At 52.4% G+C, this 11,680-nt stretch overlaps 4 protein-coding genes across 5 annotated transcripts; 3 read left to right on the forward strand and 1 right to left on the reverse strand.

Moving 5' to 3' along the window:
* Positions 1 to 227: 227 nt before the first annotated feature.
* On the forward strand, positions 228 to 602 carry HMPREF1120_01092 (uncharacterized protein; the record flags this gene model as incomplete). The annotated part of the gene is made up of 1 exon (XM_009155099.1): positions 228 to 602. The coding sequence occupies one exon, from the start codon at positions 228 to 230 to the stop codon at positions 600 to 602; it is 375 nt and encodes a 124-aa protein (XP_009153347.1).
* A 2,973-nt stretch (positions 603 to 3,575) lies between these two features.
* On the forward strand, positions 3,576 to 3,800 carry HMPREF1120_01093 (uncharacterized protein; the record flags this gene model as incomplete). Its single annotated transcript, XM_009155100.1, has 1 exon — positions 3,576 to 3,800. One exon carries the CDS (start codon positions 3,576 to 3,578, stop codon positions 3,798 to 3,800), a length of 225 nt encoding a protein of 74 aa, XP_009153348.1.
* Positions 3,801 to 4,321: 521 nt separating this feature from the next.
* On the reverse strand, positions 4,322 to 9,797 carry HMPREF1120_01094. 2 transcript variants are annotated; one of them, XM_009155102.1, is made up of 2 exons: positions 5,404 to 9,797; positions 4,322 to 5,308 (listed from the first exon to the last, which is right to left on the reverse strand). In XM_009155102.1, the coding sequence occupies exons 1-2, from the start codon at positions 9,401 to 9,403 to the stop codon at positions 5,292 to 5,294; spliced, it is 4,017 nt and encodes a 1,338-aa protein (XP_009153350.1). In that variant the 5' UTR covers positions 9,404 to 9,797; the 3' UTR covers positions 4,322 to 5,291. The 2 variants fall into 2 exon arrangements, with proteins under 2 accessions (XP_009153350.1, XP_009153349.1); XM_009155101.1 differs by having other exon boundaries at positions 4,322 to 5,316.
* Positions 9,798 to 10,078: 281 nt separating this feature from the next.
* Positions 10,079 to 10,704, forward strand: HMPREF1120_01095 (50S ribosomal protein L24; the record flags this gene model as incomplete). Its single annotated transcript, XM_009155103.1, has 3 exons — positions 10,079 to 10,097; positions 10,154 to 10,266; positions 10,438 to 10,704. The coding sequence occupies 3 exons, from the start codon at positions 10,079 to 10,081 to the stop codon at positions 10,702 to 10,704; spliced, it is 399 nt and encodes a 132-aa protein (XP_009153351.1).
* Between the last annotated feature and the right edge of the window lie 976 nt (positions 10,705 to 11,680).

Below are 11,680 nucleotides of genomic sequence, written 5' to 3' on the forward strand. Positions count from 1 at the left end.
CCGAACTCCGGGAGGAAGTTCGGCTGCAAGTGCCGGGAAGCACAAGAGGACATACCAGGGACCTTGGCTGTCTCTTCCACTACTTGAGGGGCTGCACTACCGATCCCACATCCCAAAGCACTTGATGCCAGAAAGTGATATCATACTTATACCCCTGGGAACAGATCTGCATGTGACATGGCAGAGACCACGGATCTATAGCAAACACGGACCCCTGGCTTTGCGACATGTGCAGGAACGATCACAACCTCCAAGTTTCAACCACGTACGGATGCGTTCTCTATCCCGTCAAGTTCACGGCTCGACAACTGATGAAGTCGTTAGACGCATCCCACAAGAGGACGACAGACAGAGACCGCGAAAAGGAGCGAATCGAGAAGAAATCGTCCAAGAAGCTGGTCGGCGGTGGCCCATACAACCATTCAACCTCTTTCATTCTTGATGATCATCATCAAGAACATCATCCTCCTCTTTACCTCAAATATCCAACCGTCAGTATAAATATCATCGAATACTTGGTCCTGCATTATATCACCGAATGGGTCAAGATTGGCTTCGGTATACCCGAAGCAAACCCAAGACCACCATCCAGCCACCGGTGAGCCTTCAGTCAAGGTTGTCGAGATACACAACCCCGACTTCCTACTCGACTCGAGGGGAGGCGGGAGCTGAACTGTTTGCTGAAAAAAGGGGACCGAAAAGGTCGTTGTGATGTTGAACCACAAATTTCTGAAGATGTATTTGGCTTTGAAAATGCCGATGGGAAACCATCTGGTATTAAAGAACGAATCAATCTCGTCTCTAATTGCCGGCTACTTGAAGTCGAGCAAGCGGTTTTCTCTCTGGTCTGTCCTGTCCCACAACCACATCATGATCTCCATGTCATGACAGGCATCGACTTGATCCCACGTCCCAAGGAGACGGTGGCCAGCGATCTGATCGTTTAGCAAAGCATTCAGCAAGGTTCAACCTCCTAGCAACAACCAACCACCTGGGAGAATGAAAACGGCTGGTACAGAGAAGGACCGAATGGTCCTGAATACCACCCTCTCATCCCAGGGTTGGCCATACTGCCCTTTTCTTTGCATGTTTTATAACATGCCTGTGTCGATCCTGTCGAACCTCTTCACAGCAATCGAAGCCGTCTTCAATCCTTTTTGCCCCGTCTTACGCATGGAACAAAAAGCAGCCGGCGCTGAAAGTGGTTCTGGACAAACATGGCTAGGACTCCAGGTCTTGAGCACATTTGAGATGAATCGTGGGACTGCCTACAGTACCCGGGCAAGTTCGACCAAGATCTGAACGTGTTCTTCCAATCATGGAGAAGGACAGAGATGGAGCGTATCCGTCTAACGACTCTACGCCGAAACGAAGATTGAAGCTAGGGAGGCCTTCAGGAGTCATCAGAGCTCGATGAAAAGGCGCGTCACTGCCCCTGCGAGTCCTTGAAAGCACAAGGGCAAGCCCCGCCCGTACTGGCAATAGGTTGTTCTAGTTGGACTCGCATTCGAGAGTACCGCCCAGCCAGAGTCGGTGCTCATGTGAAAGTCCACTTCTCGTCCTTCCTGCTCTCCACGATTTCGGCATACATAAGTTTGATCACAAGGCTATCAAGTACGTGTGAGTGCAGGCGGCGGCGAACGCAACCCCTGTCCGCCCGGGTTGGTGTCAATGTCAGGATTGCGGGAAATGATCAGACCCCAAAGACACGGTATCTTGTCCGGGTCGCGGTCTTTCCAGCGCTCTCCGAAGGGGTCGAGCCTTCAAACGTGAAGCAGGCCTCTGGTCGTCAGAAACATGGGGCCCAAACCGCAAGAGAAGACATTGAGGAGATTGACGCTTGGTCGACATGCTGGCCTGCGTGACCCCTAGAAGCCTGAGAAGTCCAAGTAATCGTGTTTGGCTGGGCCGTTCGAGATCTTGGAGGACAGAAATACACTCCGTCTTTCCCCTTGCATTCGCTCGCAACCTCTATTCGCCACCTCCACATTTTCGAGCGATCGGTTTCCGATACAACTGGCAACCAAAGTCCAGATTCGGGTCACGCGAAAGCAAGCCGACAAAGAACGGCGATGACTACCAACCGACTTACTATCCGGGACGAGGAGTCCGGGAATGCCGAGGAATATCAGTATAGGGGGGCGATTTCGTTGTCTAGTAATTAGTGGGCAAACAGTGTCCGAGCCAAGCTGGCTGGCGCTGATCTACGACCAGAAACAAAGTCATGCTTCGTTTTGAATGCGTTTTGGTCCGACAGATTTTATATATCAGAGCAGAAAAGGGCGCCGATGTAGAAGAGACCGAGCAACAGGTTGAAATACGGTCTCATCTTTGCAAGGAGGGGTCGTTGCGGATGGGTCACGTCCAATTTGCCCGGGCCTGAGATCAATCTTCATCAGAGTCGGAGAAGGCCAGGCCATGAGCCTATGGATATCAGTCAGCGCGGAGTGTTCCAGAACAGGGCCCTCATGCAGCGACATCAAACATGGATTCAAATTGTGGGATGGTCCGCGCTGAAGATTGATTTATCCCCGGACGATCCGACTCAGCCATGAGAATACAGCGTTCAATGAAGATGACGACGATGTAAGAGTCGAGTCGAGTCGATCGAATTCACCTGTTCAAAGACATATTGATGCCAAACACCCGGGACTGGTATATTTTGAGACAGTCACCACATCAGACCTCCAGACAGCCAAGCAAGAAGGCCAAGCGCAAAGCAAGTGTTCGGTTTAGTTGCTTCAAACTGGATACAGTATTTGAATGGGAGATTAGTGCACTCAATGACATGGCTCACATTTGACCATTGATTTCATGCGCCCGAGGTATACTGAGTACTGGTGCTGATTCATCTCGTTACGTTACCTCAGCTTTGCTCGTCGCGTAGAAGCACGTAGTCCTATACAGTGAAAAGGCACAGTAGGTGTCTAGTAGAGGCACCAAACGGGCCGGAATGAGGCCAGTAGTTCCAAGGGGCTGCAAGGCTGACAAGGCTAGCCAATCACCAAACGACCCTTGTCTTCATGGCCGTAGTACTACGTACGTCGCTATACCCTCGATCCGCGACCGCATAGAACCACTTCTCTTCTCCGTCAAGCAACAAGCAAGTAACTGACTCGACAAAGCTCACGAAGACCCAAATCCAGAGCTACACCTCATCCCAACTTCACGATCCAGAACCTACCGTCTAACCTGGGGGTTCCAAGGACTTGCTGTCGTCTAAGCATCCGCAACCACCTCCAGCTCGTCCTCAACCATCAGCTACTTCAACCGGAGTCAACAGAACACACCATACGAAAACCTACACCTCCATCAGCACAACATAACACACACGACTCTGTGATCACAATTGAAGCGCCCTCGTCTTCCTCCTGCGCCCTCATTCCCTGTCTCCGGAGACATTCGCGTACCGAGTACGAACCCTTTACTTCCATCGCATACGCTCTCCCACGCATAGCCCACGGCCTTATCTCTTCTTAAGAAGGGTAGACTAGCCTACACCCCATACGCCCACCCAGACCGAACCCAGACCCAAACACAATCCATACCCAATCCGGCCAGACAAGAAATCCATCATGATCACCGACGACCAACTCTACTCCCTCGCCGTCTTCCTCGGCGCCGCAGCAATGCTCCTGATCGTGCTCTATCACTTCCTCGAAGTCAATGCCCAAGACGACACTGAGCTGTCGAGTGGACTGGCCAGCGACAAGAGCGGCGTCGGGGCAGTCAAGCCTGTTGAATCACAGACTCAAACTCAAACGTTTCACTCGCAAGTCGTGGTGGATGAGAAGAGATGAAACAGAACAAAACCCATTGCATGGGAAATCCAAATAAACCGCAGTGCTGGACTCTTCTGTTCGACAACGCAGTATGAAATGGACGACCCGTGGTCACCTCAATTCAACTGGCAATCTGATAAATGGACAACAATGGAGGTGTGCTAGCGACCGACAGCGGAGCCGTTCTAAAAGTCTCCAGTTTGAATATTAATACCCAATACTTGATACCACTCATACTCGGTCCTTGACACCCGAACCGCGACTGCTGAGAAAGGGAATGATTTATCGGTGTCAGTGAGGTGGTCAGCTGAGAAAAGAAGGAGGGAGGGAGCATACTAGTCAAGGCACGAGCAGTATAAGGATCCTGAATCCCTGCTCATCCCATCGTTTTCGGCATTTCCTCTTATTCAACAGTTGGCTGCTGGTCAATTGAGCGGGAGATTTGGAGGAGCGAGCTCGATCCACCAACCAAAGAACCAACGCATTGCACAGAAAGCTAAATAAGGGCTCGACAGCTTGTTGGAAGGGGTGTGTGCGAACGAGAGGAAATTCGGTCTGCGCATAGTAGTACAGAACATACATAGACTAGACAACGGAGGAGAAGAGAACGTTCCATCATCCAAGGACAGACATGAGCAGGCCCAGAGTAGACTGCAACAAGTTACCACCAACGAGCCGTTTCTGCTTTCGCTTCCCAAGTACTTGCGTAAGCGAGGCCTCGCAAGAAGATAGGTAGAGAAAGATTACCATATCATATACAACAAATCCAGACATCTACTGAAACTGGTCCTAAGATGATAAACAGACTGAGGGTCTCAACTCATTTGAATTCATTCATGCAGTGGAACTGTTCCTAGAGAAGGCGAAGGTCTTACCGATTTTTGACTGATGTCGGAAGACTTAGAGTCCTTCTTCAGCTATCTTCTTCTGCTGCTTCAGCTCCCCTTGTTGTCTTGCTCAGCTGTAGCTGGAGAGCTCAGCGCAAGCTCAGTTTGCGCTCGCTGTGTCCACACTCAAACATAGTCTAGGCATCAATCGTCGGCCCAGCTCCCTTCTCCCTTCTGAACTCGGCACATCGAAGTAGTTCTCTTTCTCAACGACTAGCGGCAGCCCTCGGCCAAATATTAGCAAAGAGCTAGTGCGACACGAGTATTCTGCCAAATCTTGTCCCGAGATCAGTAGTTAGCATCGACAACTCTTCTGATGCCCGGGTTCTGTGTCAATGTCGCTCTTCTGGCCTCGTTGACCAAAACGCAGCCACCTTTATCGATGCCGGGCCCGAGCGCAGCCTTTCTCGCCTCCATGGCGCGCAAAGTCTCTTCCGCAACGGCCTTTGGTGTGTTCTTTTCCTGGCGGTGTGTCTTCATGAAACTTCGGCGGGCCATCGTCTCGGCGTCGTCGTGATTCGCCCGTAGTAGCGTCATGGTATCAGGTTCCATATCTTGTAAAGATTTTTCAGAAACCGCAGGGGTCGTGATTCTTCCGCTTTCGTCCGAGAGGTATCGGGTCCTATCCTGGTGTATAGTCTGGGGATCTGTGTAAGAAAATGTTCTAGCGGCTGGTACTGACGGGGGGATGTAAAGGAATCTCGAGACATCAAAGGATGACGACTCTAGCTTACCAATATGTCTTGTGGACGGCCCGTCCCCAAACTTGAGGGCGATCGGGTGCAAGTGGTCCGTTTCAATGTGATTCAGCCACTTTTTGGCATCACCGAAAGTCTCCACGGGCCTGAAACCGTCGTCCTCGAGTTGCAAGAACCGACAATGTTTCCACCAACAGATGTACCCGTACTCCTCTGCCTCGTCTGCGGATGGCTCATGGACGCCGGAGACGTGCCGCCGTAGGGTCTCCAAGTTATGGAGGTGCGCTTTGCAGCCTTTCCAGCGACATCGATATACAGGAAGGCTTGGAGTCGCGGGTGAAGGAATGTTGACGGAGATCTCACGCCTCACAGCTGGTTTGGCGCTGACTGAATCGTCGCGCGGGATGTTTTTCGCGCCGGGAGGACGGCCGCGTCTTTTCCCGCTAGGAAAGAAAGACCCCGCGCTCATCTTGCCAGGTTCCGCCGACGGTCTTATTTGAGTCGAAGAGGATCGTGTCGAGCGCGTTCGCTGCGGGAGCGGGGTTTGTAGAGGTGAAGTCACGCTTTGCTTTCGTTTCTGAGGCACGACATTTGTGGACTTTGGCCCTTGAAAGGACTTGATTTCGACACTGGGTCGAACAGAAGATTGGGATGAATTCGGCCTCAAGTTGTCCTTGCTTTTGGCTTGTTGCGCGACTTCACGTTGAGGCTTCAAGTTCGGGCTGGGCGCAGGCAAACCGCGCTTGTCCGAATGCGGTAAGGACGGATTCTGAGCCTTGTGGTCACTATTGCCAGGACGGCCATTCAAGTTGGTATCGTCAACCTTGCCAACTTGCTGCTCCTGGGACCGGCGGACTCGCTCTCCCAGTCTGTATTTGGGAGGCTCTGTGGGGACATCGACAAGCTCAACTTGTGGCACAGCCGGTCCTCCAGGGTCCACAGCATCCCAGTCAAATGTACTGAGGTCGGAATCAAGGTCAATGTACTTCCCAAGCAGGCTCGTCATGTGCGCGTTTAATGGTCGCTCATGTGGATGTCGACCCGCCGCAATGAGAATGTCGCGGGCAACCGTCTTGGGGTTGTAATAAGTCTTGCGCAGAGCCTCGCTCTTGTCGATCGGTTTCGCAAGGACCAGGGCAGAACGGGGCCGGTTTGTGATATCAAATGGGCCGACGGGGGCCGTTGTGTAAGGCATCGGGGGTGGCGGAACCGTACTGTACGTGGGAATGTTTCCACCCTGAAAGGGGACCGGCTGCCCGAAATATTGCGGGCCTTGCAAGCCGGGATGAGCGGGAGGAGGAGGAGGAACTTGTGCAGCGGCCGACATCATTTGTTGCTGATACTGTTCGATTACACCGCGCTCTGGAGAGGGACTTTCGATCCGAGCTTGCTTCCTTGACATCACGTAATCCTCATTATCACTTAAGGCCGTGAGATCCACCACTTCTGAAAAGTCTCGCTTCCGGGCCATTGCCTCCTTCGAGCCCGGGGGCGGCTCAGGTCGAGAAGGCCCAGAGGAATTGTTCTTGCCACCACTGCGGTTTTGCGAACGCTGCTGGTTAGTCGAAATCTTCTTCTCTGTTTTGAAGGCTCCTGGTCCAAATGAAACTTGCAAAAAACCACCAGAAGGAGCCTGAGCGGCCATTTGTTGCGCCGGGACAGCCTGATTGGCGTCCGCAGAAGAGAAAGGAGGAGCAGTATTTGATTGGTTTGCTGACAAGGACGCAGGCGGCTCATTCAGCTGCACTGGCGCCTGGCCCGGTGGTGGAGGCGGAGGTCGCGCTTGGCTTGGAGGTTGAGGAGGCTGAAGAGGCTTCGCCTGTGGGCCAGTCAAGTAGGGCACATTGCTTAGCAGTTGCCGGGCAAAGTGACCCCGGTGAAATACGAGCCCTCTTGCTTCCAGTAGCTCGCACAAGTCGATGTAGCTGGGGTTCTTGTCCAGCATTGCGTGGATGTCTGCAGGACCAATCTCCACTGCACTGTTCTCTGGCAGCGATTTCAGTGTCCGGACTGCAGCTTCAGCAAGCGCATTCCGCTTGTCCTCAGGCCATAGGGTTCCGCCACCAGCTCCTTTTGGTGGGAGTCCTTGTGAAAGAGGGGGTGACTTTGCTTCCGAGAATTTGATAGCGCTTGCTGCTTGGGTTGTGGTAGACGCCGGGGGAGCACTCGCCTGGCTGTGACTCCCAGCGGCAGGAGAGCCAGTCGCTTCTGGAACCTGCGGATTTGCTGCAGCAGGAGGCTTCCTACTATATGTCGTACGGATGCGTCGTTCTGCCGGAAATCGACCTAGATCTGGTAAACCTTCAGGGTTGTCTTCTACAACGACCCTGTAGCCGTTACGATGAGCACCTGGAAAATCCTCGGGTGTGTTTCGTGGTTGACGAGCTTCGGCTGCTGAAGGGCGAGGTTTTGGAGTAGATGCTGGCTGTGCAGGGAGCGCTTGAGAGGAGGACAGTGCTCCGTTTGAGACTGCCGGTGCAGGACGGGCTCCAGCGGACGGAACAGCCTGCTGAGACATTTGAGGAGAGGGCGAATGCAAAGGAGCTGCCGGAACGGTTGGGCCTTGGGTCGGCTTTCGCATATCTTCCCAGAGCTTCTGGAAAAGTGTAGGATCTTTGCTCCTGAATTCCTTCATTTTCTCCATCATGGCCTTCAGTTCAGCGGCCATATCTGTCTCACTTGGCTGGTTGTCTGAGTGAGGCTGGACTGGCTGAGACACCGCTGCCGACTCTTGAACCGGAGGGGCCATCTTTTTCGGTCTCGGTTTCGCAGCTTTTTTGGGTGCCGCTTCTCTTCCTGCGGAGGCGAGGTTGACTTCTTGCGCTTTCTTCTTTGCAGCCTCTTCTTCCTCCCTCTTCTTCCTAGCTGATGTTGCTGCCGCCGCCGCTTCCTCTTCTTCTTTCTTCTTTGCCGCCGCTGCCGCTTCCTCGGCAGCCTTCTGTCGTGCTAATGCCTCAGCTTCCCTCCGTCTCCTCTCATGCTCCAGGTGATAAGGGTTGAAGACTTTAGAGGGATCGACGTAGCTTGGAACCGGACTTTGGGCATCCTCTGTCGAAGCATAAGTCGATTGTGGGCTCTCCCCCACAGTGTTGGTGACCAAATTCGAGATACTGTTCACCGGCACGGACGTCTGCTGTGCGCTCTTGTTTGATGACCGTACGTGGTTGCTTGTGTTCCCGTTCTGTGACCATTGCTGCGCCATAGCACGATTCGTATTAGTCGACCCCGTGTAGTTTTGAGGCGTGCCTGACGGCGCGCGCAGTTGAGCCTGTACTTGGGCGGGCTGAGAGTAAGGTGAGGCGGTTCTTTGAATTGACGATGCTTGCGCTGTTCTGGCTGCATCTATGACGGGGGAGGTTGAAGACTGCGGGATCCTCCGATTTACAGCACCTGCCAGTGCGGCCGCGGCAGACACGGGCGGTTGTTGAGTATGTTTAGATGAAACGTCACTCTGATAGCCATAATTGTTTGGCGGATTCGTGTTGTATCCAGTCGCCCCCTGCGTGACTGGAGATTGTACACGATTTGGAATGGCACTACTCGCGGCCGAGCTGTATCTCTGGTTCGATGCTGCCGTCGGTTGATGGTTCTGGCGCTGCGATGTTGAATGCTCCAGACCCGATGCATAAGCTAGATTGTTCAGCCCACGTGTATCTCGTGTGGAAGTTGAAGTCGACAAGCCGGAGTTGTAATAGCCTTGCCCACCGGCTTCGGATGTGGACGCATTCGCGCATGTGTTGGACTGATGCCTCTGTTCACCGTACGACGTAGTCTGAGGAGCTGAAGTTTTCCATGATTCAGTGCCATAACCTTGGTGCCGCGAAGTGTTGGAGTAGCTCTGTTGGCTCTGCCTCGAGTACTCGTAGCCCGAAGTCCCATATTGAGATTGTCTTATGTCGCCAGGGTAGGAAGGTTGCGTGGAGTAATGGTTGTGAGACATCGACTGTCTGCCGTTGTTGTAAGAGTTTTGCATGTTCTGTCCTTGATTTCCAACATCATAGTGGTCGCCAAAACTGGACTGCGACGGATACGACATGGCAGAGGCCCTTGACCACAAAGGCAATTGCTGCCACGTCCCAACAGATCCTCATGCGCTTTTATTAACCTCTTTTCCCTTCATCTCCACCGTGTGTACATGTTTTAAATGAAAATCTCTGGGTAGGTTGGTGGCGCGCGACTTCAGAAAGGACTCATACGTGGTGATTCTTTTGGGTGAGAGGTTGTCAAAACTGCGGTTGTCAATCAGTCGGTCGCTTCGCATGACAATTCACTGTTGTTCGTCGCATTTACACCATGGTCTGCTATCTGGCACAGCATTAAACAATGTACAATTGTCGCGCCCAGTGTTGTTGAGATACACCGCGTAGTAGAGAGGAAAGAAACGCCCGATAGCCTGAGTACGTAGTAGTACATAGTACGACCAAACAGAGACGTGCAGTGGCTAAAGGCAGATGCGCGCCCCAAAGTTCGGAGCCTCGAGGCTGCACCGCCGTGTCAGTGGATCTAGCCAATCACAGGGAGCGCAGCCAAAGCCCGCCAATTCTCCAATTCAGCGGCAGCCGCGGCCAATGCTCGACCGAAATGAAATTCTTGGCGCACTTTCAACGCTGCCGTGCCAGATGCAAATTTGGGCTGCGACATTCAACCACCACCGCTTCGAACTATCTCGGTCGTCGACAATCACCCATTTTCACCCGCCCAAACCGCAACCATGACGAAGCAAAATGCCAGTACGTTACAACTCTCGAAAGGACAATCTGATCGAAATGCTGATCGTGATCCCCAGGTCTGGCCTCGTCGAGGCGCAAGTCTCGCAAGCAACACTTCTCGGCTCCCTCCAGCGTCCGACGGGTGATTATGAGCGCGCCTTTGAGCAAGGAATTGAGAGAAAAGCACAATGTACGATAAATCCATTCCCAGCACCTGCCGCAAGCCGACGTGGCTCGAATCCTACTCGGAGTGAAACAATATTTCTGTTCCATCTGGCAAAGGCTACTCGGATTGCGCGGCGGGACGCTTGAAGAATTTTGCTGTGTATCCGGATATCTAACAGATTCGTGCGAACTACAGGTCCGCAGCATCCCTATCCGGAAAGACGACGAAGTCACCGTGGTCCGAGGCTCGAACAAAGGCCGTGAGGGAAAGGTCACCTCCGTCTACCGATTGAAGTACTTGATCCAGATCGAGCGTGTCTCCCGCGAGAAGTCCAACGGCCAATCCGTCCCCATCGGCATCCACCCCAGCAAAGTCGTCGTCACCAAGCTCAAGCTCGACAAGGACAGGGAAAAGATCCTGGAGAGAATTGCCAAGGGCCGTGAATCCATCAAATCGCAGTAAACGTCCGGCAGGAAGCGGTCATTGGGTTGTGGTGTTTTTGAAGGGAACAATGGAGAAAAGAAAAATCAAATGGACCATGATTGAGGCTTTTTTAAACACCGGTCTTTCCCTCGACTTGAGAGGAAGAAGACATCGGATCCAGACTTGATACAGCCCGCGTCCTACATACTCGACGTGGCATCGGCATCTCAGTCTTGTGCCTGAATGAAACAAAATTTCGAAAACATTGCTGGTTCTTCCGGAGCGCCTATGCCTTTGGTGACCGTCAACTGGGGGGTTTTCACGAGTTGTAGTGGTTCCTTTGGACAGGGCTTGTGCTGTGTTCATGAAGGCCACCTCATCTGGTTCCATGAATGGCTGGTTTCACGTGGTGGTTTTCTTCGCACTCTCCATCTTCTACCGATGTCCCCAATGAAACGCTATTTCTCTTACGATCTCTCATGATATCCTTTTACAGCTCTAGCTTCCTTCTTGTGCTATTTTTTCCCTTCTTGCGCCAGCTTATCTCCTTGCCGACCTGTTTCATCCGTGGTTGAACAAGGTAAACGATTGGCGCAGATTGAAGCAATCATGCACAAAAATCGCATGACTCGCCGGCAGACTGTCTACAAGGATACGTTCTAATGAGTAGCAGGATTTGATGGCGAGATACAGAAATTAACAATGTCATTCTTCTTTGTACATTTGTCCAATTCAGATGACAATGACTCGACCACTGCACGCTAGTGATTTCATCACCGCATCATGCATGCTGACTGAGTGAGACTGTTTTCTCTTTCCATACTAAGTAGTAGCAAGATACACACACGCCCCGTGATCAAGCACCGCCACCGACTCCCCCTTGTTTTATGTCAGAGTAGAAAATCAAACTGCCACTGCTGCATTCAAAGCCACTTCAATCGTGTTCAAGTTTGTAAGGCAATCTTTCAGACATCCAAGTCTTCCACCGCTGCGCTCCATGAGTCAGATGTGAGTG

The sequence above is a fragment of the Exophiala dermatitidis genome (genome assembly GCF_000230625.1).
Source record: "Exophiala dermatitidis NIH/UT8656 unplaced genomic scaffold supercont1.1, whole genome shotgun sequence".
NCBI lineage: Eukaryota > Fungi > Ascomycota > Eurotiomycetes > Chaetothyriales > Herpotrichiellaceae > Exophiala > Exophiala dermatitidis.